The 27,985-nt window shown below is 37.1% G+C and overlaps 1 protein-coding gene across 5 annotated transcripts in view; it reads left to right on the top strand.

Moving 5' to 3' along the window:
* Positions 1-27,985, top strand: part of SORCS1 (sortilin related VPS10 domain containing receptor 1) — a gene marked incomplete at both ends in the record, with an annotated part of 539,831 nt that overhangs the window by 322,395 nt on the left and 189,451 nt on the right. For all 5 annotated transcript variants that reach the window (XM_080694691.1, XM_080694692.1, XM_080694694.1 and 2 more), the window contains one exon: positions 23,635-23,793. In XM_080694691.1, the coding sequence (XP_080550817.1) occupies positions 23,635-23,793 (159 nt within the window). The remainder of the gene's footprint in view (positions 1-23,634; positions 23,794-27,985) is intronic.

The following is a 27,985-nucleotide window of genomic DNA, read 5'->3' as shown; positions in this document are numbered from 1 at the left end:
AAACATGGGTCCTTCCTTCCTGTCATCACTTGCTTCAAACCAGCATTTTAATGTAGTTCTTAAAAAATTTTAAGAAGCATATATCCCATCTGTTAAGGTTAAATCTAGAATGTCCCCTGCAGAGCTCATGTATTACTGTTCAGAGTTCACGTAATTAAGTCATGAGGGATGTAATAGCATCAGGAGATAAATTCATTATAATGAATTTACTGGGTGGTAACATAGGCCAGTGAGGTGTGGCTGGAGAAAGTGGGTACTTGGTAGTTTGGAACTTAGGGACATGATTTTCTCTTTGAATCCCCTTGTTTTATTCTTGGAGGCTTCTAACCTCCATGATGTGAGAGCAGAGCCTTGCTGTCTACCTCTCTACTTCTGGCCTCCATGATGTGAGAGCAGAGTCTTGCTCTCTCCCTCCCCCTGCTTCCTGCCGCCATGCTCTGAGGCCTACAGATACTGGTCTCACAGAGACTGAACCTGAAATCTCAGATAAACCTTCCTCTATGTTGTGTGCTCAGTTGTTTCTTATTATAGTAGAGAGAACAATTACTAGGAGGCTATCAAACATGCTTTACCTTTTCTACATTCAGATCTTCTCTGACACCAAGCTCACCTAGATTTCCTCATAATACCTTCTGTGGCTATACCATCTTCAAACATTCCTTGTAACACTGCATTTCTGTAGTCTCTATGTCCTGCTCTGACTTTGTCTATACCTCAAAATTCTCACTTTCTATTTTATAAGATACAGTATGCATGCAATAAAGGAAGTGGCAATATAAGATAATAGTGTAGAAAAGTATATGCCTCATGTGTTTGGCCAAACAACCTGGACTTTGATAGTGAACAAGCTCAATAAATGCATATAAATTCAAGATGTAATAATGGATGATAACTTGGCACTGAGGCTAAACTGCCTACATGATAGCTAGGTTTGACCACCTATGATCTATGTGTTGTTGGGCTAGTCATGCAATAGTTCTGTGCCTCTAGGATAACCTAGAACAACTACACTTTTGTCCTCATGGTCTGTGATATTAGTGGTCTATTGGCGAACTACAGCTAATATTCACAATAACCCTTGTGTACAGTTTGTGGGTAGTCCTGGGGAACATTCTGGAGAGTAGAGATATCAGTTTTGAAGAGGTGTTATATTTACATTTTGATTTTATGTAGGGATTGCTTGGGGAGTACTTTTCAAAATGATTCATTAAAGTGAGAAATCACTTTCTATGGTGGGTGGGGGTGGGTCCTGCTGTTGCATTTAATTACTTACTAACAGAGCATCGTTTCTTTCTTGGGAGATGGGAACTGGAGTTTAGACTCAAGTATTAAAAGATGCCACTAACTCATTAAAAATGAGACAATAATATATCTAGCTTTATTAGTACATCAAAATCACAAGCCTAATTTGTCTACATTGAAACAAAATAGGACAGACTTACAATTCCGATTTCCATAATAGGTCTGCTTGATTCCTTTATCCCAAAATTATAGTTGTGGAAGTACATGTAATAATTGTGCTTTCTGTCACATCGATCCAGTCCTGAATCCCAGACTTCCAGACTTTCTGGTGGGAATGGAAGAATAAAGTGACAGCAATTTTTTTTTTTTGTAGGACATTAAGGAATGGTAACTCATACTTTAAAGAAAGCTAAAGTAAACAGCCTTACTCCTGAGCCCATGTATGTATGCCTAGGCTCTTTAAAAGTTTTAGTTTCATGGTTCCTGTGAGCTTGCTTCACTTTCTGCATCCTGTGCCACTCTGAGGATGTGCTGTTCCCTGGATACCCAGAATGCATGTTCCGAGCCCCAGCCTGCAAACTCTGTCTTCTGAGAGTGGCTGGCTGCATGGACTAAAGGCGGTAAAAGCAAATTGGCCATCTGTCTGGGGCTAGTGTAGACACATAACAGAGATGATGCTGCGTAATATTCATAGTGATGTTTACCCCAAGGGCGGTTGGAGGGTTTTTGTTTTGAATGTTTTTCAGCAGACCTGGTTTAAAAATTCATGGATGCACCTGGTTGTTTGTTCCTACCCTCTTTTTTTTTTTTCCACATATTTGAATATAGCTAAAAACCTGAGCAAGAGACTAAATTGGAAACGAGTTATACTCAGAGCTTAGAAGAAAACCTGTGCAGTTTTCATGAAAATCGTATGAGTGTAGACGTTGAACTGAAAAGAGGGGGTGTTTGTGAAGTTAAGATTTTGAAGAGGCCCATGAAGTTTATTATTCCATTAGTTTTAGAGGGAAAAATAAGCATTCACTAACCTAATGGTATATTTGGGGGGAAAAGTGGACAATTTGGTTACATCCCATTGCCTGTGAATTCCAAGAGACTTGGGGGTGTTTGATGTTATCAGAGGTTCTCAAACTTATTTGGCTTTCAACTTCATTTTCAGCAAAAAGATTACTCAGCAAACCCCTGGAAATCTACCTTAAGTGAATAAATAGATGTCTGTTTATTCAAATTTGCCTTCTTTATTATCAATTCCACACTAGCAAAATCATTTTCTTTTTCTAATTGGTGTGAGGGATGGTATTGCATGCTTTGGAACCTATGTGTGAAGACAAATAAATAAATAAATAAATAAATAAATAAATAAAAGCCAGAGCAAAATGACACTGTTTCCCCAGTAGATAATCTTACTGCATTGAGAAAAATAGCTGCCATTCTAACTAAGAAAGGTGCTATCTCTTCTTTTATTCTGGGTTGGAAATGGAAACTCTAGTTCTGGATGATTCCAGCTAAATTTGGTTAGGATCCAGGAAACTTAGTTTCAGATCAATTTTATATCAGCTAATCAATAAAAATTTCTGTTTTCCCAAGCCTATATCTCTCTCTTTCCTCTTCTCCTTCCCCCTTTCCTTTCCGTCCCATTTCCTCTCCCAGCCAAGAGCACTGAACAAAAAGATTTTTAACCTTGAAGCTGAGCTTTAATAAACAAAGTGACCTTTACATTTTAGCTCAGAGAAGAAAATACAATCGTATGGGTGTCGTTGGCACTAGAGCCTTGGCATGACGGGACTTATGTTTGTAACCAGCAGTAAAAGAGTTTACCTTCAGGGAGAAATCTAATTTGATAAGAGTCTGGGGAGAAGTGCGGTTTGTCAAGAAGATCTACATCTTCTTGAAAATGTGGTATCTTAGCTTAGAAACATGCTGAAGTTTCTACAATCCTAAGCTTCCACCCAGCACAAACTTCCTGCTGTATCCTTAGCATTATTGGTTTTCACTGATTTCAGAAACACTGAACTGTCAGTGTGTAAATGGAAAAAATGCTTCACTCAAAGTGTAACCATCAATCCTTACAGTTTTCCACATGGACAGGATTTGATTCACGCGTGTTTGTTTTCCCCATAACTTCACTAGAATGTTACCCAGAAAAAAAAAAAGGATATTACCCAGAAAAACAGTCACATAATGTTTAAACTGAAAAGGGACACTAGAAACTATCTTTATGTTTGAATCCAGCATTTTAAGATGATAATATTTGGGCTCACAGAAGTTAAGTGACTTTCCCAATGTTCCAGGACCAGATAGTGGCAGCAGTGGACCCTGTCCCTTGCTTGCCCCTGCATCTGCCTCTGTCACAGCAACTCAGGAGGCTGACCTACCTTTACAAGATATACCCATTTGGAACATGGACCTCTTCTTTGATCTTAAAGTTCTAGCAAATTTTCTTTATATTGTTGCATAAATTCAGTATATATAGCAAATGCCTGGATCCCTATAAATCCCAAAAGTAATAGAAAATCCCAATATTCTAAGGGCTAGAATGAAGCAGATGTTGTAGTCCACACAAGGAAGATCATTTTGAGCCAGAGCATCTAACTGCTTTTGTAGCCAGAAACACATCACCTGATCTTTTCCTCATGGCTTCTATTATTTTGTATCTTGTTCTCATAGATAAATTTGAAAGATACAGATTTTGATCTAAAGGCACAGAAACTCTAGACCCAATGTTAAGAGTGACTTGAAGACTATTAAGTATCTGCTTGAGTCAGAAATGTACTTAATTGACTTTTTTTTCTGCAAGTGGCCTCCTCAGAATTTTAATTCTCCCTAAGTCTCACCCACAGAGTTGGATCCTGCCTTTACCTTGGACAAATGTAGCTCCCTCCCTCTTTCTGTTTTTACTCTTCAGAGACTTCAGCCAACCAAATAAATCTTTTTTAATTTTTTATATTCCTTATATTATGAGGCTGCTAAATCTTTATCTTATTATAACTAGTCATTTTACTTAGAATATACTACTCTGCATGTGGTGGCTCTGTATAATCCCAGCCAATGCCGATGCTATGAATTGGACATTATTAGTCCCATTTTATAGCTACAGAAATATAGGATCAGAAGTAGTACGCGATTTTCCAAGGTCACAGGACTAGACACACCTGAGACACAACGTTAATTCTATGATCCCCACTTTCTACAGGCATCTAAAATACCTCTTCACGCCGGGCGTGGTGGCGCACGCTTGTAATCCTCGCACTTGGGAGGATTGCACTGGTTCAAAGCCAGCCATGCTGGCTTAAGAGACCCTGTTTCCAAAAATAAAAAGGTATAAAATAGGTCTGGGAGTGTAGCCCGGAGATAGAAGGGCTTCCAGAAACCTCAGTACCACCAAAATAAATAAACAAGTAAATAAATAAATAAATAAATAAATAGTAAGTAAAAAGTAAAATACCTCTTCACTTGAACAGGTAATTACAGACATGTGAGTTTGATAGGGATTCTTTGGATGGAGACATTCTTTTTTTGAGAAAAAGAAAAGAGAGTGTTGGTCATCAGACTCAGCTGTAATTTGCCAAGTACTGTGTTTTGGAAATATCTTTTTTTTTTTAATTATATAGTTCCTCCTTTAAGATGTTTTCCTCAAGTGTTTCTTTTTTTTTTTCCTTCAAAACAATAGAACTGATGCACCACTCTTCAAATCCTTTTAAAACCCATTTAGCATCAGATCTTCTGTCATTCTGTCCCTCATTCTACAGCAACAACAACAAAAATAAGTGATTTTCTTTTATTACATAAAACTTCGTACATGCCAGTAAGTCTACACTGTCTTTCTTGTATTTAATTTTGCTGTTATTTCTGTGTGAGTACATGCTGTCGTTATCCCCTAGCCTTAGTATGGGGTATTACTTTCCATGCCAAAAGCTACTCAATTAAATCAGCATAAAAAAAGGGCTGAGTCATTGGAAAATGAATATATGGCCATCTCATAGGAATGAAAAAAACTCTCAAAAAACTATCTGTATTTCCAAAGTCATATTTTTCTATTTTTAAAAATGTTCTGAAAAGGAATTCAAGTCACTACATTTTATTGAAATATCTTATAGATAAAGCAGATTGTAATATTTCATTAGGGATCTCACTTGTGAAATGAATATAAATGGGTCACCAAGAGAATTTATATTTATTTTATGTTTTCCCCTGTGCTTTAGACAAATGTAAAAATGTTGGTAAATAACCACTCTAAATCCATGTTCACTGTTTAGAAGACCTTATGTGATCTGGTGATTAGGATGCAGTCCTGGGGAACCAGGTTCTTTGGGTGTGAGAACTAGAAATGTCAACGAGGCTCTGGAATTATCTTAGAGAAATGATGGTTCCCCTCCATGCCTAATTTCACTCTCTTGAGGTTTCCCTCAATTTCCAGTTGGAATATCCTAATTAGCATGCATAAAGTGCTGTGTAATACTTAAATATGTTATGTGAGTATAAAATCTTCTTAAATAGCAGTTTAACAATTCATTCCATGATAAATTCAATGAATTTGAAGGAAATACTTTTAACATCTTACAATTTATAATTAATGACAAGAAAAGTTGGGCTGAAGTTATAATGTAGAAAAATGGAAAAGATAGCATTTTTATAGCTCTTTTATTTAGAGAACACAATTACTGAAATGTGGAGTTGAGAGTTTTAGTCTTTTGTCTTCAAGCTTAAAATGCTCACCTGGGGTTGCTCATGTCTATAATATATGCAGAACACCACTTTATTACCTTTTTCCAGAAAAGGAGAAGGGAATAGAAAATATGCATAAACAGCATTACAAATAAGAAAAGAGAAATAATTATACTTTAAAATGGATGAAGAATATGATCTTGCAATCTATCATATGATGATATTCAAGAGACTCTACACAGATGAAAAAGGAATGAAAGGAGAGAAAAAAAATCAGGAAAACATCATTATTATTAGGAATGCCATCAGTGCATAAATACATGGTTTTCCCCAGTCATCTTAGGAAACAGTATAAAAAACAGCCAAATCTAGTGATAGGTATTTTAAACATCCTGGTCCACAAAACTATGAATTAGTACTTTCTTTATGGAAAGACGTTTGGTAGCATATAGAGGAAGCAGTTACAGATTTCTCATTATTTAATACATAAATATCACTGCTAGGAAAGTACATGAAGAAATAATAATTGATGAACATAAAATTAATCTATATTATGTCATAAAATTATATTGGTGAAAACCAGAGACTTCTGATAACACATCAATTACATAGTGGTATATTCACCTAATCACATTCTATATAGCCAATAAAAACTGATAACACAAAAAGAACATTTACTAGCCTGGAAAATGTTTGCAGTGTTATTATAAAGTGGGGAAAGCAGGTTAAATAAAAAAAGTTAAACAGGGTTAAAAAAAAAAAAAGGCCATAGGCTAGACAAAGTGACACATGCCTATAATCCCAGTATTTGGGAGGCTAAAAAAGTTGGGTTCACGGCTGGCCTTAGTGAACCCCCACCCTTGCAACTTACCTGTTTCAAAATAAAAAGGGGGGGCTGGGAGTACATCTCAGAAGTAGAGAATGCCCCTGGGTTCTATTCCCAGTACCAAAATAAAAGAGAAAAAGAAAGAAAAGAAGCCATCTGTGTTACTTCTGTGTGCTACATTCTGATGACATCCTATGTGAACAAGCAAATGAGAAGGTGGCAGAGCAGTGGGCATAAAAAGATCAGAGCCCATCACTTCACAAGATAAGAATTCAAATTAAGGATCGAAATTGGGCAAGAGATATCAGTCCTCCAAGGTTCAATTCTGGCCAATCATAAAACAGCAGATGGGGACCCTCAATAAGATTGAAAAGTTCATCTCCCAAAAGCTTCAGTGTTTACTGTTTTGCAGGGGTCCCTTCTCCCCTATGTGGGAGCAGCTGCTTTTGTCTTTTATCTCTCCTTGACTTAATATTTCTATTTTTTTTACAAAAGTGAAGAAATAGAATGTTTTTCCATTGCTTCAATACCTTTCTCTCTTTTCCACACTCTCCCACAATTATAAATGTGTGAGTGTGTGTACGTGGGTGTGTATGTGCGTGCACATATTTATATGTGTATGGGAACAGATATTAGGAAAGCAAATATTAATATGCTAGTGATATTAGGGATAATTATTTCTACATAATGAAATTTGAGTGATTTCTTTTTTGACTATATTTTGGGGGACATTTTTTCAGCATTGCAGTAATGGCTACATGTTAACATCTATGGTCTTTTTTTAACATAATTATTAAACTTTAAAGCAAATAAGCTGAATATATGATAGGAAGCAAAGCTGTATCTTTTGACATAGACATTTTCACATGGAGCAGAAACTGTGTGACATGAGCTAAAATACCTGGCCATTTTTATCAGGAGGAACATTCTTTGTCTTCTTCTAATCAGTAACATTTGTTTGTGAATGAAGAGTGACCTGGTTTGATCAACTCCCCATTGGTGAGACTAAGCTTCAGAGTAATACAATGGGAGTAGTGCCTTCAGTAAGGCTTACAAATGGGCAGGGCTCTTAGGAGGAACCTGCCAGTCATATAAGAAGCCCCATACAGGTGAAAGTCAGACATGGCTAAGAATTGGAAAGTGGTTGTCCAGTGTGTTTTATAGGTAAGGATCCATTTTGATGGTCAAGATATTTATGTAAGTCTCATAAAAAAAACCATAAGTCGGTGTTAAGACAGGTTTTGCTTTGAAAATGCATCTTAATTTAAGTAAAATGTATTGTCAAAAGAATTTAAGTTAAAGCTGGGCGTGGTGTTGAACACTTGTAATCCCAGAATTCGGGAGGCTGAGACCAAAGGATTGTGGTTCGTGGACAGCCTCAGTTACTTACTGAAGCGCTCTGCAACTTAGTGAGACCCTGTTTCAAAATGAAGAATAAAAATAGGACAGGGGATGTAGCTCAGAGGTCGGTTGAATACCCGTGGGTTCCATCCTCAGACCCTCAAAAAATTTTTTTGAAATTGAAAGTGGGAAGAGGCTTCTGCTATGTTTGTAGCAGCCTGCATGAGGATAGAAAGATATAACAAATAGGTAGGTAGGGTATGGTATAGGGAGAATGAATGAACTGAGAAAATCCTATTTCATGTTTAGGAGACTTCAGTAGTTCCAGGAAGCATTGCTATATTGTGGTAAAAGGAAGTGGTTGAAATATCCTTTTATGATCCTAAGTTCTAGGGAAAGGTAAAAAATATCCTGTATACTCTGTTAAGAAAGGTCATGGGCTTATGAATGAGTTCATGACTTTTTGTTTAATGAAATATGGTTACAGTTTTTTAAATTTTTTTCAGTTGTCTTGAAAGTTCACTTTTGGTAACAGTTTTTTGAAAGTGCCAGATAAAGAAATATTCCTACAATTAGGATGTTCGAATAATGTTTCATCCAATACATAAATATCTGAGTGACAGTAATCATATTTATTATGGTGCAGTAGGAGTAAGCCAGAATTTTCCAGGACAAAAATAAGATTTCTATGAAGTTCAAAAAAAGACCAACTATCTGTGAAATGTCATGGAAGTCCCTGAATCAAGATCAGCCAAATTTTTTTAAATGATACTACTTTAAGGGGTTTATTCTACCCATAAAATATTAACCTTTGTCTGAAAATGTTTTTGTGTGGTTACAAAATAGATTGGTGTTTCTATAAATGAATTGCACGATATTGCCTTGATTAGGAATCATTCTGATTGTCAAGGATTATAACCTCTGAACAATTGTGACTAGTTACATAAAAGATAGTGGCCCAGATGCATGAAAGATCATGTTCTTTGCACAGTATTGATGAAAGCAACATTTTCCTTCTTTTGAACACAAAATAGTTTCATCAGGGTGCTAAGAAATACCACCACACTCAAGAGAGCTGATTTTGTGCTTATTTTTTTTTTAAGTATAATGCCTGTAGTTCAGTTCTCAGTGACCACAAACAAACAAACAACAAACAAAAAATCCACTGTTCAGATGGAAGAGAGCACTGAGGATCCTGTTTTTAATTTCTGAATTATATTATCTGAATTAATTTCTGAATTAATTATATTGTTTTTGGTGCATTTTTGTAAACTGAGGGACAAAGATATTTTGCCACTAAGAACCCCATTTTTATGGAATCAGGACTCTTAATTAAATGACATTGTATCATTTAATCAATGACACAATGATTAGATACAGGTTCTTTAATTAGCATTACTTAGGTACACTTTAATGAACATTTAACAAATCTATCCCTCTATAAATTAATGTGGTTAATTCATATACCTGGAACATCTAGGGTAATTTCTTAACCGTGAGTCCCTCAATGTCTCTGAGACAGATTAACAATAGTGTTCATTAATTTGGCCTTCAATAAGTATTCAACTCAAGCCAGGCATGGTGGCTCATGTTTGTAATCCCAGTACTTGGGAGGTGGAGACAGGAGGATCGCACAGGTTCGAAGCCAGCCACGCTGGCATAAGAGACCCTGTTTCCAAATAAAAAAATGTATAAAATAGGTTTGGGAGTATAGCCCGGAGGTAGGAGGGTTTACAGGAACCCCAGTACCACCAAAAAAAAAAAAAAAAAAAGTATTCAGCTCACCTTGAATTGATATGAGTGTAGATATTTATAGACCTCATAAGTTCAATAGTGCTTTTTTACAATGTAAACTCAGCGAAAAATCTAACTATGTAAAGACACCTGTCCTATCATAATCATCCTATGATTATGATCATCTTGTTTTTTGAATTGGATATAAAATCATCTTTTCTTTTTGATACTAGGGATTGCATCCAAGGGCATTCTGACTATAAGCTATATCATCTCTTTTCATTTTTTACTTTGAAACAAAGTCTAGCTATGTTGCTGAGGGGCTCAGTAAGTTGCTAAGGCCGGCCTCACACCTGTTATCTTCCTGTCTTAGCCTCTCAAGTACTAGGATAATAGGCATGAGCCTCCACACCTGGTTTAAAGGCTTTTTTTTTCTGTGCATATCTTTATTTATTTTTGGGAGGGGAAAATGAGTTAAATTTTATTTTATTTTTTCCATATTTTATTTTATTTATAAGTGGAACATATTGAAAATGGTGTACATTTAGATTGTGCTTCGTGCCCTCTCCCCTCCCATTTCCCTTCCTCCCTTCCAATAAAGAGTGTCCAGGTTAAACATGTTATATTTATACTATTACATATATTCATATGTAGCTCCACCATTGAACAACCTCAGCTTTCTTTCTCTCCTATCCTTCCATTCTAGCTTTGCTGAGATTTCCCCTCCATCATCTGGAATCCCTCTGGTAGTACCACTGCTCCCTAGCTTGAACATATTAGAGAAAACATATGTCCCTTCTCTTTCTGTGCTTGACTAATCTCACTTAACATAATGTTCTCCAGTTCCTTCCATCTTCTTGCAAATGCTATTATTTTATTCTTCTTTATAGCTGAATAGAATTCCATTGTGTGTATTTCCCATAATTTTGCAATCCATTCATCTGTTGATGGAGATCTAGGTTGGTTCTATATTTTGGTTATTACAAACTGTGCTGCTATGAACATGAGTATGCATATGTTAATGTAGTTCTCTGATTTCAATCCTTTTGGAAAGATACCCAGGAGTGGTATAGCCAGATCAAATGGTGGATCTATTCCCAGTTTTCTAAGGAATCTCCACACTGATCTCCACAGTGGCTGAACTACTTTGCACTCCCACCAACAGTGTAAAAGAGTTCCTCTTTCCCCACATCCTCACCAGCAATTGTTGTTATTTGACTTTTTTATGCTTGCCACTCTGATTGGGGTTAGATGGAATCTCAGTGTAGTTTTGATTTGCATCTCCCTGATGGCTAAAAAAGTTTCTTCTCATCAAAGGAAATCATCAAGAACATAAAGAGAAAGCCTACAGAATGGGAAAAGGTCTTTACCAGCCACCACTCTGATCGGGGTCTAATATCCAGAATATACAAAGAGCTCAAAAGACTCTACACTAGCAAAACAAACAATCCAATCAAGAAATGGGCAACTGAACTGAATAGACACTTCACAAAAGAAGAGACAGAAATGGCCAATATATAAATGAAAAGATGTTCAACATCACTAGCCATCAGGGAGATGCAAATAAAGATAACTTTTTAATATATGCCTTTTAAAAATACTCTAAGTGACAAGTTATATAGAAAATACTTTGTGGTTATACATGTGACATTCAAACATGGGATGCCAAGTAAGGAAAAAGAGAGACTGAGACCAGATATAGGAGAAGACATCTTGGAAGGGGCACATGAGGTTTGAGCCAGTATAGTTCACATCTCTTGGACCTGAGACCAACTACCCAGCTGGACTCTTCCCACATCCCCAAGCCACAAAATCATGGGCAAAACAAAATTCACCTTCTAAGCCACTATTTAGAGGTAGTTTCACAATACATCAGTAGAATAGTGATCCTTTTAATATGCTAGGCCAGTCCTACTGCTTCTAGGATGTATATTTCAGGATGGAATTAGCCTCAGATACAGAGCTGCCTAGAAAATGCAATGAAAAAAAAATCATCTTCAGAAAACATTGCATTACAACATTGCCAGCTCTAACAGAGGGAAATGTTGAGAGGAGGGGGAAAGTAGCAGATAATATCATTAAGCCTGGGGCATGTCCATTGAGCCCATTCACTCTTCAATGCCTCTCAGAAACAACTTGAGATGATCAATGTCTGTCATTAAATAATTGAAGAAAGGAAGAAAATTTTTCATGAGAGAGATCTCCTTGTTAATGCAAGACACTTCTTTCTGCATGATTTGATCTAGCCCCATCTTCCTGAGTGATGTAGAATGGTGCACAGAAAGGGATTCTCACTCCACTAATCCGCAGATCCTCTCTGAGAGAATCCCCTTATGGTCTCCACAGTGTTTGCAGAAAAGCTTTAATAACCAAGTACATTAGCAAGGTCTCATAAGGCTGGGGCTTCATCAATCTTCCCAATACTCCTTGGTATATTTGGCAATTTACCACAAAGCCTTACTATAAGTAAGTAAACCTAAAACATACATGTCAGGATGGTAATTTAGACTACTAAGTCTTGATGAATGTGAGTACATCTGTTTGGTGTGTGTGTGTGTGTGTGTGTGTGTGTGTGTGTGTGTGTGTGTGTGTTTTACTGAGGATTGAACCCGAGGGCATTGTACTTCTCAACTTTACCCTAAGCCCTATTTTTTTTTTTTTTAATTTTGAAACAGGGTACCACCAAGTTGCAGAGAGCCTTACAGTGCTGAAGCTGGCCTCCAGCCTACTACAATCCTCCTGTCTCAGCCTCCCAATCACTAGATTGTAAGTGTGCCCCGCCACGTCCAACTTTCTCTTCACTAATTTTAAGGGAAGACTTATTCCTGGGGACTTTCTTTTTCATTGTCCTTTCAACATGACACTTATTAGATATACAACTTACGAGAGCTTACCAAAACTGGTGTTTGCCTCCCATGTTAAAAATCCACTGATAGCTTCTTTTTCTTCATCCCCACCTGCTTTCCTTTATCATTTCTGGTGGAATAAAGAGATTTCTTACATTAAATGAGCATCATTTCTTGGAAAGTTTCTCATGAGCCAAGAAGATGAATGTCTGTCTCTCTCTGCTTCTTGGTTTCTTTTGATAGCGCCTAACATTTTAAAGTGATGTAAACTTTTGGCATTAATAGATCTTTGGGGATTTAGGAGAGAAGTTACTTTGGGACTTGTAATGACCATGGAAATGTGTACTGATTACATTTGAAAAGAGGCTATAGGTAATGCTGGGATTTTTAAGGTGTCTCAAGTATTCTCATGGTATTTAATCAGTTTCCATGGTGACTGCAATAATGAAAATGTCCCTTGAATTTGTGTATCATTCTTTTCCTGTAAAATACTATGTTTAGGTTGTTAAGCCAGTGACTCAACGCTAAGCTTTAATCAATATTTCATATTCCCTGCTATTACTCTGGTATAATAATAGCTATTTCTCTGCCAAAATGAGTTTACATTTTCAGATGCCAATTAGACATAGGTTGCATCTATTAGGAAAACAGCTTCTTGCAATAATTTTTATTGCTTTTATCATAAGCTTCTTTGAAAACTAGCATGAGGGACAGTGTCTCACCACTTATACTATGATTAAATCAGAGCTTTGGCTCATTCCTATTACCCTTTTGTTATCAATATTTATGATAAATCATAAAATCAGTCATAAGAAGAATAGTGCTTGAAAGACAAGAAAAGGGAGGCCAAGGACCCTCTGAAAAATCTGACATAAACCAGGACTGGATATTTTGACATTAGAGCTTTATATTTAAAGCCAAAAAAATATTATCTTTATTTTTTCAAGAATATCTTACTAATTCATTTTTATTGAAAGTCTCCATTTTTATTGAAAGTTTTACAGCCTGTTTACTAATTGTGTCCTATTTAGGCAATATATATATATATATATATATATATATATATATATATATATATATATATATATGCAGTGCAAGGTTTCTTTCTCCACCTTCTTTTTTAGAACTCAGTTATCATATTTTAGTAGAATACAGAGTACTAAATAGAACATTCTGTGTGCTGTAATATGATAACACTTTCAAAGTCTTAGCCCTGTTTCACACAGATGAGCCTGTTTGATCTTTACACAGATCTATGCAGGTATGGCATAGGCGGCTTTGTTGTGGTCTAGCTGTGTGACCTCTAGCCAGTTTCCTTCTTTCTCTAAGCCTCTGTTTCCTATTTATCAAATGCACTCAATGTGGTCTAGCTGAGGTAGTTTCTAAAAGTTGAATGGATCGAGTACCCTTTCAGGGTTTAGTGGAGAGCCCAAAATGGAATAAGTATACAATAAATATCAACTTCTTGATAGTATCCAGCCTTCTGTGAGGAAACTGAGTGTCAAAAAGTACAAGGTACCAGAAGTGACACAACTTAAATATGGCAGAAGAGAAACTCAAATCCAAGTATTTGGACTCAAGCCCCAAACTAGTTCTGTGATCCTACTATATACTAAGGTTTTGTTTTGACTTACTGTTCTGCCATGAATGACCTTCACTAAACATATTATCCTACTCTCTTCCTAGTGAGGAAAGACACATATCCAAGAAGACATTGATCAGAGTCAAGTTTTAAGATTTAGTCATGAATATTATTTTCTTAAAAATATTTTTATTGCCGAGAGTGGTGGCGCATACTTGTTATCCCCGCATTTGGGAGGCTGAGACAGGAGAATTGGAATTTGCAGACAGCCTCAGCTACTTAGTGAGGCTCTTTGTAACTCAGTGAGATCCTGTTTCAAAATAAAGAATAAAAAAATAGGGCTGGTGGTGTAACTCGAAGGTAGAATGCCCCTGAATTCCACTGCCCATACCACAACATTACACACACACACACACACACACACACACACACACACACACGTATATTTCATTTGTGCATTTTAACTATACATCATAATGAGATTCAGAGTGACTCACGTACCTACACCTATCACTTGGTGTAAGTCCTTTCATCCCCCCCCCCACCTCCCAGGACATTTAGTAAGATCGATAGTGTTAGCTATCTATATGAACATAGCAATATTTGAAGTGTTTTCTTCCTTAATTCTTCTCTCTTCCTTTCCCATCTCCCATTCTGGTACCCTTCAACCATTCTACCAGTCTCTCTTCATTTATCTGAAGTCCTTTGGCTTCCTATTTTCTTTCTAGCTTCTGCATGTGAGAGAAACACATAAAACCCTTGTCGTTATAAAACTGTATGATCATACTTTGCACGATATTCTACAGTTCCATCCATTTTCCTGCAAATAACAATTTCATTACTATTTTTGGCTGAGTGAAACTCCATTGTGTGTATGGTCCACATTTTCTTTATCTTTTCATCTATTACTTTCATACTATTGTGAATTGTACTGTTATAAACATGAGTATACATATATCACTATCAAATTCTGACTTTAATTGTTGTAAAATTTACAAGCAGAACTATAACTCAGTCACACGGTGCTTCATTTCTAGTCTTTTGAGGAACTTCCATACTGATCTCCATAGTGGCTGTACCAGATTACAATCCCACCAACAGTGTATAAGAGTTCCTATTTCACCATATCCACACCAGACTTTATTACTGCTTTTTTTTTTTTTTGTACTATGGATGGAACCCAGGGGCATTCTACCTCCAAATGACATCCCCAGCCCTATTTTTTATTCTTTATTTTGCAATGGGGTCTCACTAAGTTACAGAGTGCCTCACTAAATAGCTGAGGATGCCCATGAATCGTGATCCTCAGGTCTCAGCCTTCCTAATGCTGGGATTACAAATGGGTACAACCAGGCCCGGCTCTGTTTGTATTCTTGATAAATGCCATTCCATCTAGAGATTGATATATTATTGCAGTTATTGTAGCATTGATTTGGATTCTCCTTATTGCTAGTGATTTTGCCATTTGTATTTATTTTTTGAGAAGTGCCTGTTCAGTTTGGTTACCCATTTATAGATGGAGTTATTTGTTTTTAGAGTATTAGGGTTTTTTTTAGTTCTTTATATATTCAATATTTGTCCCATATCTGAAGAATAGTTAGTAAAGATTTTATCTAATTCCTTATGCTCTCTTCATATTCCTGATTATTCTTTTTTTTATTTTTTGCTTCACAGAAGCTTTTTTAGTTTAATGTCATCCCATTTATTAATTTCTGGTTTTATTTCCTAAGCTGTGGTGGTCTTACTGAGGAAGTCTTTACCAGTGTCTATATGTTGGAGAGTTAATCCCATATTTTCTTCTAGTATTTACAAAATTTCCAGTCTAATATCCATCTTGAATTGACTTTTGTGCAGCATGAGTGATAAGGGTCTAATTTTCTTTTTCTACACATGAATATGCAAGTTTCTCAACACAATTTGTTAGAAATATTTTCTCCAGCATATATTTTTGCCTTTATCAAATATTAACTGGATATAATTTAAGAATTTATCTCTGTATCTTCTATAGTATTCTATTGTTCTGCATGTATGTTCTTGTGCAAATACCATGCTTTTTTGTTACAATATCTCTATAGTATAATTCAAAGGCAGGTATTGTATTGGTTCTTATTGCCAAAAATTGATTTGGATATTCTGGGTCTTTTGTTTGTTCATAGCTTTATGGCGAATGACTTTGCTATTTCCATAGGGATTGCATTGAATTTGTAGATCACTTTCAGTAGTGCTGGTGCTATAGTGGTGACCATAGCAGACTCCCATAGCTCCTCCAACAGATGACAAGTCTCTGATGCACCCATGCTCATCCCTACACATCAGCCTGTTCATACATGAGCATAATATCTCCTTTCTGGAGAATCAATGCCTTCCACAGCAACAGAAGAAATCTCATAGCAAAATGCTGTTGTAAAGGTTGAAATTCTGTAAGTTGTCTCAAAGGAGTGTGTTCAGTAATTATGTAGTCAGTTTCTCTCAAGAGAAATAAGCTGAGATATCCAAGAAATTGTCCTTGTTGATATTTTTTTAAATGTAATCCATATATTATCATTTCTGGTGAACTAATTTTTTATATATACTCTATAGGACTAAACAAAGGAGTATCAAGTAAATGAATAATCATTTTTACAAATAATAATCAACAGGTAGGGTCTCCTGATAATGGAATTAAGGCAGATGTGAAAGGCTGAAATTATATGCTTCTTGAAATCTTCTCTTTTTTTCTCCCTAAGATGTTTACATTTTTAAACACTCATTAGAAAGAAAATCAACTTACAGCTAAACTCCAAGAAAAAACTTTCTGGAACAAAATGCCAAAGTTTTTCAGCAATTTCACTGAGTCATTTCTCAGGTCACGAGTAGATGGTCTGTTGCCCAAATGTTCTCTTCTTTCCTTAGTACTGAGTGGCATTATTTTGTGTTAATGAACAAAGATGGTACATTAGGTAAGCTTCGCTGAGTTTGGTAGGATAGGATTTAGGACAAGTGGTTGTATTGTGTCCATCTTTCCACAGACTCATTTCCTATCAATGTATACTTGATTGAAACTTTTTCTACTTAGTCACCTTCCTCTTCTTCTTTCTCTATTATTTCTGCTTTGTACTTCAGTGATTTCCTTTCCCTGGGCCATGCTAGGATCCTATATCACTCTCCCTAATACTGACCTCTAAACAATTACCATTTGGTGAGCACTTTCTGCACTCACCCTCAGCTCATCTGGGAAGGAAAAGTGTTCATCTCTCACTGGGAATAGACAGCTTTCTGCCCACATTGGTCAGCAAAGTATTTACATGCTCTTAATTGTGTCTTGCTTAATTCATTTTTAATTTTAAAGCCAGAGGTTTGTAAATAGCCTCTTATTCTGTTTATAGATAGAAATATTGATCTTTGAAAAGAGTGGGCAGATAACTGGAGTGACCACTCACTGCTGTTACAGCTTTTCTGTCTCACTGTCATTACCATTGTGAAAAGCGCTTACCATGCACCTGTGATACGGGAAAACGGAACTGAATAAAGCCTAGAGCAAAGGAAGCAGAAAGATCAGCAGCAGCAGGATATGACCTCTACTCGACTCCAGCCCATGAATGGTGAAGAATAGACAATAGGAAAATAAGCAGTGAATAGCAATAAGTACTTTTTGCATTAGGATAAAAGAAATGGCGGGAGAAAGTATAGGCACGGAGGTGATGGCGTGCTGCTCATTAACTCTACCTCATCTAAACAAGTAAACAGTGGGACTCCAGGAACAACACACCAAGAGAAAGAATTTGGACAACTAAATGATAGGCAGCATTCCTCTGGGAAGAAGGTCCACAGCGGACACGTGGAAGGACCAGGAAGTTGCCTTCCAACCATTTATAGAATTACCTCTGTTTTAGAATTTTAGAATTTTAGAATTCTAAAATTTTAGGATTACCTTTGAGTAATTTAAAATGTAATTTAAAATTACATTTTAGAATTACCTCTGTAGCCATGTGTTGAATCTAGAGCAAGTCAAAGAGAATGCAAATGCACTTATTTTTGACACTGCTGAGCTGTCAGAAGGAATACTATGGGGGAGGGAGAGAGGTGTATGTGACATGTTTAAAAATCTATAAGATGCATTTTATGTTTATTTGTCACTGCTAGAAAAAACAAATGAAGGTTTTTCCCCTCCCGAAGTGGATGATGTATGAGTGCTTAGAGTCGCGTGGTGGGAGCAGTGTCACTGTTATTGACTTTCTCTGGAAAACAATTTGTCTGCAGATGCAGTCAGCGCAGCATGTGCATCCTGCAAGGCATAGGTGAACTGGTTATAATCACTCCTGGGCTCATCTGAACAAAGAATAATTAGTCCTGCTTAAAGCAGTCTCTTCTGATGGTCTTCACCCTCCAGGTTTCTGAGTGGAAGAGTGGAGATTTGTACTCCCTGTGTCTCAGGCTCCCTGGGCTACATTCAGCAGAACACAGGAAGGACAGAGGTTACCCAGGTGTTTACTTACCTATTTATTTGTTTCAAAGATATGTGGACCTACTATCGAACCAGCTTTGTTCCAGACCAAAAAAAAAAAAAAATCTGTCATTTCAGAGAGCTCACTTTGGGAATTAGCAAAGCATGCAGGCATGCCTTTTTTGAAGTTCTTTTAAAATGTTGTTACTCATTTATTACCATCATACTCCAGAATAAGGGGGACTAAATGCAATAAAATATCATTTATCCAAAGTCACATGAAAGGCCAGAGGGAGAGGAGAGCCCTCCCAAACCAACAAAAACAGGGATCATTGAACATTTTTTTAAAACTCGATATTGAACCCACAGGCATTCTACTTCCAAGCTACACCCTCAGACTCCATATATATGTATATATGTGTATATATATGTATATATGTATATGTATATGTATATATATGTATATATATGTATATGTATATATGTATATATTATATATGTGTATATATGTATATATATGTATATATATGTATACATGTGTATATGTGTATATGTATATATATGTGTATATGTGTATATATGTATATATATGTATATATGTGTATATGTATATATGTATATATGTATATGTATATATGTATATATATATGTATATATGTGTGTGTATATATGTATATGTCTATATGTATATGTATATATGTGTGTATATATATGTATATGTATATATATATACATATACACACCCATACAGGGTCTTAATAGGTTGCTGAGAGTCTCATTGCTACATTGCTCAGGCTGTCCTAGAACTTGTGATCTTCCTAGCTCTGCCTCCCAAGTACTGGGGTTACAGGCAGGCACCAACAAGCCTGGCTCCTCACATCTATTATTTTTGAAGAGTAGTCACTAACTTGCACTATTTTGAAAATGTTTAACTATATTTTATACTTATTTACTTTTTATTTTGGTGCTGGAGATTGAAGTCAAGGACATTCTAATCTGAGCTACACCCTGAGCCCTTCTTATTTTGGAAGAATGTCTCATGAAGTTGCTGAAGTTCTTGCTAAATTGCTTAGGCTGGCCTGGAACCTGTGGTTCTTCTGACACAGTCTCCCAACTATTGGGATCACAGTAGTATACCACTGTGTCTGGATTGGAAATATTTCCCTTTAAAAACCTTTTTGGAAAGATATCACTTATTCACTTATAAATAATCACCTCTGTCTAAAGACAAGTTTACATTTATTTACATTTTTCCTCATGTACTTTAAGCCTTTCCCATTTAGGTCTTATTAAATTATTTGTTTAAGTATTCATTTATTTACCTTTTGTGACCTAAAAAATAGGGGGCAAATCTCAACTTATTTGAAGTAAACTTATGAAAAATTGCATTTGCATCTGAAATAATAGTTGTACTTATTCAATTAAAAATCATTAAGGATTTATAATCACTGTATCATTCATAATCTAATTACTTTGAATAATGTGATTAAGAAATTGGAATACCTCATACCTGGTGATACATGTCAATATGTGTTCACTTCTTAAAAAATAAATATAGGTCGTAATAGTCAATCAAAAATTTGAGCTGGGCATGGTGGCGCATGCTTGTAATCCCCACTCTTGGGAGGTGGAGACAGGAGGATCGAGGCTGGCTTAAGAGACCCTGTTTCCAAACAAAAATATAAAAATAGGTCTGGGAGTGTAGTCTGGAAGTAAAAGGGTTTCCAGAAAACCCAGTACCACCAAAAAAAAAAAAAAATTTTTTTGAGTAAAAATCTCTGATATTAGTATATAATTGTGGAAAATAAAGGAAACTCAACCATAGTTTGATTTGATAGGGTCATGAGCAATTTTTCTTTTTTTGTTTCAAATTCTCCTGGAGGTCTCACAAAGTTTTTGTGTAATGAAAAATGGCTAAAGAAAAATGGATCTGTATTTACCTTGGGAAATATTTACATTATTTCTCCACTACCACCAGTATGATCTAGATACAAAATACATATAAAAATATTTAAGTAAAGTACAATGAAATTCATCTTGCTTGGGGCATATTCTATAGATCTACTTTTATTTTATTTTATTTATTGTATGAAGTAGTCCGCTAGGAGAAGCAGGTGACTGGAGAGAGAAGAACGTGTATTCTTGTTATTAGTGCGCTAGGAAATCAGAGAGAAAAAAAAAAATCATTACCCCATTGGAGATAATAGATCCTCTATAAATTGAACCTTTTCACATTATCATGGAAATTAGCTTTTGTCGGTAGTGAAAAGGGTTGTTATATATTAGTGTTAATTGTGGTTAGAGACACAAAGCAATATGATCATATGATGGGTTATTTGTTATTTGAAAAGTGACAGATTTTATGTGCCAATAAATATAAAATCACCTGGATATGTTTCTGTGAATCTAAACATCGTTGCTTGATGCCTGCCCTAGATTTTAATGAAGCCACGTGGGTTTGTACTTAGCAGATTACCCGGTGGATGGCTCCTGTCGACCGTCCAAATGAGGGAAGCTGTCTGCGTGATGAATGTGACACAGAGAAACCCATAACTCGGTCAAAATTTATAGTCAGTGTGCAGTGGCCTCCCTGGAATATGATCTGAGGGACAATTGCTCTCCCAATGTGCAAGTGTTTCCTGTGCTGTCTTACAGTGTGGCTGACAGTCACAAAATTTCCCTTCCTGACTCCATCCCTTTTGTCTTCTTTAAGAAGAGGTTAGAAGAACAGCAAGAAACCTCAAGTTCATCCTGATAACGTAAACAGAGTTCAGGCAGAGTGTGTCTGATGTGCAATCTTCATGCCATTTGCAGTAAAAGATGCCACTTGCAAAGATGACAGAAACCATTCTGTGATTTTAATATGATTGCCGCCAAATCCTTGAGAAAGCTCTGTTTGTCTGGCACTCTGCTCTTTTACTTCATGGCTGCATTCATCCCTCTCCTCTCCTCTCCTCTCCTCTCCTCTCCTCTCCTCTCCTCTCCTCTCCTCTCCTCTCCTCTCCTCTCCTCTCCTCTCCTCTCCTCTCCTCTCCTCTCCTCTCCTCTCCTCTCCTCTCCTCTCCTCTCCTCTCCTCTCTCTCTCTCTCTCTCTCTCTCTCTCTCTCTCTCTCTCTCTCTCTCTCTCTCTCTCTCTCTTTCTTCCTGGAACTGCCTCATCCTCTGCTAATAATCTTTAAACCTTGAGCTGCAGTGATTTCTCTTCATACAGCCACACATTAAGTACATCTTTCTTGCTTCCCAGAACCAAACTGAGAGAGTGCCAATTAATAAGCTGATGGAGAAGAAGTCAGTGGGTAGCAGTAAGGCCACCTGTCTGGAGATATTAGGTGTGTACTCTGACTGAGTGAAAGGAGACCCACTGAGAACAGAGAATGAGGTACTTTATCACACATTCCTAGAGGCATAAAACAAGAGAATAAAAAGCAGTGTTAAGGCCAGCTCTTCCATCTTATTTGTATTGTGGATTATTCACAATGCTTTGGCCAAGGTCAGGCATCCCGGTGAGTGCAAAGAATCTGAAACTTGAGTTTTTACATATTTGTAGCCCAGGTGCTGAAAATTGTGAAGGGCATCCAACTATGCTTTCGTGGAATTTTCATTCTTATCTTTGCAAACTGTCCAAGGCATCTCTCTAAGTCTTATGACTGGTCTGAAAATTATTTTCATTCATTCATTTATTCATTAATTAATTCGAGAGATATTTAGTGAGTGTATAATACATGCTGGCCATTAGTCTAGCTGCTGGGAATATAACTGTGGAAAACCAGACAAATATCCTATTCTCATGAACCTTGTGTTTTAGAAGAGGGTATATAGATGAGAAAAAATGATGAGTAAATATGTTTTAGATTTGAAGGTGATAAAGACAGTTTTCTCTGTGGAAAATAAGGAGAAATTGGGATACAAGAACTTCAGATAAAGCATGACAAAAACCGAACAGAGCTATGGAGAAATGAAAAGAGGAGAATTTAGAAGGATGAGAAGAAATAGAGGGCTGCATTCTTTTACACAGCGTGTGTGTGTGTGTGTGTGTGTGTGTGTGTGTGTGCGTGTGTGTGTGTGGTGTGAGGGGTTGAGGGGAAGGAGGTGTGATAGGGATAGAAACTTGATGAAGAAAACACTTCCATTGGTGTTACGTACATATACAAAATTAACAGTGCCAATTTCAATATCATGTACAAGAAAGAGAGGGGAGGAAAGGAACTGGGGAGGGAACAGAAGGAAGCTCACCAAGTGCTGTTTTCATGTAGGTTTCAGTCACTCTGAACTTTATTATGATATGTGATTACAATGTACCAATAAAAAGTATATATACACACACATACACACACACTTATACACAATATTCTCTAGCAATTTCTAGAGGAAAGTATTGAGAGTCCAGGCTTTAAAGACTCAGAAAATTAGGCTAAACATAGAATTACAATGAATGTTGTTGATATGGCCCAAAATAATGTGAGATAGAAAAGAAAAAGAGACAATGGACACCGTCCTCTTTCTGTATTCTCTCTTTCTATAAGACAGTAACCAATCTTGTTCTTTTACCACAACACATGGGGTATAAACAAGGCACAGTATGAAGGAGGGTTGTGGTTAAGGGAATAGTAGAAAATGTTGCTAAGAAAATAAACTTGCCAAAAATAGAAAACCATATAACACACATACACACAACACACACACACACACACACACACACACACACACACACGAGTGCTATGTAAAAGAAAGTGGCCTTCTATTTTCTCCAATCCTTATAAATTCTCCTTCGTCTTTCATTTCTCAGTGAAAATAATTTTGTGGCATTGGGTCAAGATGACAGAATAAGCTTGGCAGAATACAGGTCCTTGTTTGGCCAGGCATTATCTGCCTCCTCTCTACCCCATCGTATCAACATTTTACCTCATTTTCAAGTTTTGTATAATTGTAAGCTTAACTTTCTGTTATTTCTTTTCCCTGACCATCCTTTCTGCAGATTATGTTACTGACAGACCCGGAGATTGAGAGCAGCTTATTGATCAGCTCAGATGAAGGGGCAACCTACCAGAAGTACCGGCTGAACTTCTACATCCAGAGCTTGCTTTTCCACCCGAAGCAAGAAGACTGGATTCTAGCATATAGTCAAGACCAAAAGGTGAATGTTATGTTGTTCAGATGATCATGCACAGTTCTTCAGGGTGATTACCACTAGTTGCATTATGTCTCCGTTTCATCTAAGGATCACTTTTGGTCCATGCAATAGCCTCATGTCTGTGCCAATGTGATGTGGGGAGGCAAAGGACATCTCAGGTTTCTTGCTTGACCTATTGGAACATCTCAAACAGAATACAGAACAAGGTTAGATACTAAGTAAGACATTGTGGAGAAGTTCTTGAATGCCATTGGTCAGGTATTTTTCCCCCACTATAATGACTACCTGAGATAACATATGAAAAGAAAGGTTTATTTTGGTGCAGAGTTATGAGGTTCCAGTTCATAATTAAATGTTTCCATGTTTGGGGGCTCTAGGAAGGCAGCACATTAAAAGGGTAGGGTGGCAGACAAAACTCACCCCATCAGCCAGGAAGCAAAGCCAAGAAAGAAGATAGGCCAGGGTTCTGTAGAGCTGTCTTCAGGGACATCACCCCAGTGATCTCCTCGGCCCCACTGCTTATGGTCCACAGCACCTCCAAATAGCCCTGCCCTGAAAATGAAACCTTTAATATATGGACCTTTGTGTGACACTCAACAGGCAAGCTATAGCAGATGCCTAAGATTGTTAGGGACCCCTGACCTCCATGGATTTGGAGACTATTTTATATATGTGGATAGGTAATCATTTTTCTTTGAAGGACCCCAACTTTTCTCAAAACCTTGAAGGGAAGCATAGCATTGAAAAGATTAAAAACACTACTGAGGGTTTTCTAAAAAGTGTGATAAGGCAAGAATAAGAAAACTGTGCCTGGGCAATGGCAATATGATTTTGAACCTGGTTACCTGAGACTTTTCTTCATCTAGTGGTAACAAAGAGGGCCCACGTTTTAAAAATCCATGAGATGTGGTTATGCTATTACATGTGTGTGCATGTGTGTGTGTGTGTGTGTGTGTGTGTGTCCCATAAATGCCATACTATATCTTAGGTATTCCATACTATAAATGTACTATAAAGAGCATATAGGCTCTTCCTTTAAGAAACTCATATTTTCAGGTAGAAAATAAGGCTAGCTCTGGCAAATAACATCACATTAAAAGAAACAGCATAAGCTTAGGGTAATGTTAAAAAGAATCTAGCCATAAAAGCGAAAGGAAAAACAAATGAAATATTGGAATGCTTTTTGTGATATACCTTATTTAGTGAAGCCATTCTGAAGATTCTCCCTAGAGAAATCATGTCTTAGAAATTATCTATATTTAAGGAAATACTGGACTTCTCATGAGTTGGGAGGCTATCCTAGGATTTCATCTGCCTGAGCTGGCATCAGTGTGTGTGTCTCTCTCTGAAAGCAGAGGAACAGAATAAGCAATTTCCCAAGGTCTCTACTGACATGAGCATTTTGGAGGAAGCGAATTAACATCTTAGAATTGGAGTTTTATTCATGCTGCCCTTACTGCCAAATAAAATGCACATTAAGACTAAAAATAGAAAAGACTTACAATTAGTAGCTTTTTTCCCCTTCTTGAGCAGCCTGGCTACCCTTTTCGCAGAATGTACAATTTTGTTCCTGGAGTCAAGCCACGGTGCATCTGGTCCAGGATGGCGCAGTTCACAGAGGTGAGGGCTGAGCAGTGGAGGACACAGATTATTAGTCGCTGAATCCACTGGGTTCTTGGATTTGATTTGATAGTTGGTTAATTTTCCTCCAATGCCAGAGGCACAATAAAGGCCATATTCACCTGGCTAAGTGAAAATTATGCATTTTTGCAATTATGTTGGAAGAGATGCCTGAAAATGTAACCCTTCATGTCCCATCCCTCTACCAGTGTCTCCTGTGATCACTGTGGCAGGGTGGCTTATCCTACAGGAGTTAAGACATCTGCCCTTGGGTCCCCAACTCAGCCATTTACTATGACCAGTGCTTAGTGTTGGATTCCTTTGCCTTAAATTATGTTTCCATGGATAATTACAATTGCAGGTACACTTCCAATGTGTTTGAAACAAACTCAAATATTAGACTCCACATCTGTTTTAGGAACTGTACGTGGTCATGATGTTGGAATACCATAACTGTATCATGGAGCTTAATCAATATATAAAATTTCACCAATAGTCTGTGAGATCACCGAAGTCAGTGTTCTCACCAATGCATAATGGATACAAAATCATGTCTGGGTGCCTACAGGAAGCTGGTAGTCTAGTTTTTAGGAGACAGAGATCTAGTGATCTATCAACTATGACAGGTATAGGAAATGACTCACCTGGACCTTTATGAATATGCAAGATTTCTGTCTGAGAGGGGCAAAGTTTTAAAACAGGAAGATCATAAATAATCATACAAAGTTGGGAAGACCATATTTATAGGATTGCCAGATTGTTTATTTGGATGAAACTGAAATTTGGTCAAGATAATTATAATATATGTGCAGCTATGAGTATGCTCACAGAACAAACACACACACACACACACACACTTTATTATCCTTTTGGAACAAAATCTTGATTAGTTTTCACTGTTTTTAATTTGATTGTTAGGCAAAAATAATTATTTTTCCTAATTAGGAACCTTTGGAAATTTTGGTGAAGATAGATATATGCTCACAGATAAGGACCCATAAGGAAAGGAGAGCTCTATTCTCAGGCAAGTTATGGAGGAGATGTTACCTACACAAGGCATTTTCTAAGAGATGACACTTTTGCCTGAAGATTCTGTTGACCAGAGTTTGATGCAAAACAGCATATAGCAAACTGAATACTAGCATTGGGACTTAGATCTAAGCTGGGAGTTCTATAGCGGCTGCAGTATTAGCAGCTGTCACTGAAAAACTGATGAACAATACTTATACAAAAGAAGAAATACTCCTTTTCTCTAAGTAAATATAGTGCTAGGACAGTACACACCAATATAAAGTCTACTTTGGTGCTCATATTTACATCTCATCAGTCCTAATATGCCCCAGGGTCTGTGAGTGATTGGCAACTCTGATTTCCATATCACTGATTCACCTGCAGGGCCCACAGGCCCTTTCAACTTGGCTCCAGCTGACACCATCAGCTAATGTCTCCTCTGACTGTGGCAGCCCATCCCGTCCAGCTGCTACTCCCCTCTGCATCCTGTAAGTCAAGCCTTAAAAAGTTGAGGCCTTCATGGACCCCTTCTCACATTATCAGGTTATCCGGTCTTCCCCAGGATGATGTATCTGTATTCTCTCTTGGAGAAACAGAAAGGCTTCTGTCTATCTGTTCATCTCAAGTTATCACCCTAAGAAAGGAGAGCTAAGTTTCATATAAGGAGTTTTATTTTCCCTTTATAAAACATCCACATAAAATACCAGTTACTGGTAGTAACTTTTTAAATTTCAGGATTCTTAACAGCATATAGAATAAAGACTGATTGATAGGGCTTTTTATCTAAAAATGACAGTGTTCTCTGGGCCTTTGGTTACAAAAGATATGTTTTGGTCTTCCACATGGATTCCAGGACCAACTATCATCCAAACAGGTCTTGTTGCTTCTGACCTAATAGTTCCACACTTCATCCTTACATGACCACTGCTAAGACCCTGAGGACAGAATTTGGACCTCTGGTCTGATGAAAGCCCATATAGGCTCAGCACTCCACTCAGAACCTCAGACCATTTCCTCTTAGATGCCAAAACATCTAGCTGCGGGCTTTCGATGTGAGCATTTTAAGTGACTCAAAGAGTTCTGTTGAGCAAATTGTCCTTTTTGGCCCAAAGCAGTGTTTTATGTTTTACTGGCTATCAGTTTCTCGGGAGGCCAGTGCTTACTTGTGTGCTCGCTCTCTCTCTCTATATATAAGTTTTTAAATTAATAAGAAATTTGTATATCCAAATGTTCTCAAATTTCTCAAAATTTGAATCTATTGATGTTTTAGGGTTTTTTTTTTCTTAAAAGGAGAAATATATTAATTCTATTTAGTGTCTAGGTGATTGTATTAGTCAGGGTTCTCCAAAGAGACAGAGCCAATGAGAGAGAGAGAGAGAGAGAGAGAGAGAGAGAGAGAGAGAGAGAGAGAGAGAGAGATTATGCTCATGTAGTTTAGGGAGGCTGGTAATTCCCAAGATCTACCATCTGCAAGTTGGAAAACCAAGACAGTATTTGGCATAATCCAAATCTGAACACCTGTGAGTTGTGGAGGGCTGGGAAACAGGGATGGACCAATGAGATG

Source organism: Muscardinus avellanarius (genome assembly GCF_963383645.1).
Source record: "Muscardinus avellanarius genome assembly, chromosome: 4".
NCBI classification, from domain to species: domain Eukaryota; kingdom Metazoa; phylum Chordata; class Mammalia; order Rodentia; family Gliridae; genus Muscardinus; species Muscardinus avellanarius.
The sequence above is the reverse complement of the archived record's forward strand: the minus strand, read 5'-3'. Positions and strand labels throughout refer to the sequence as shown.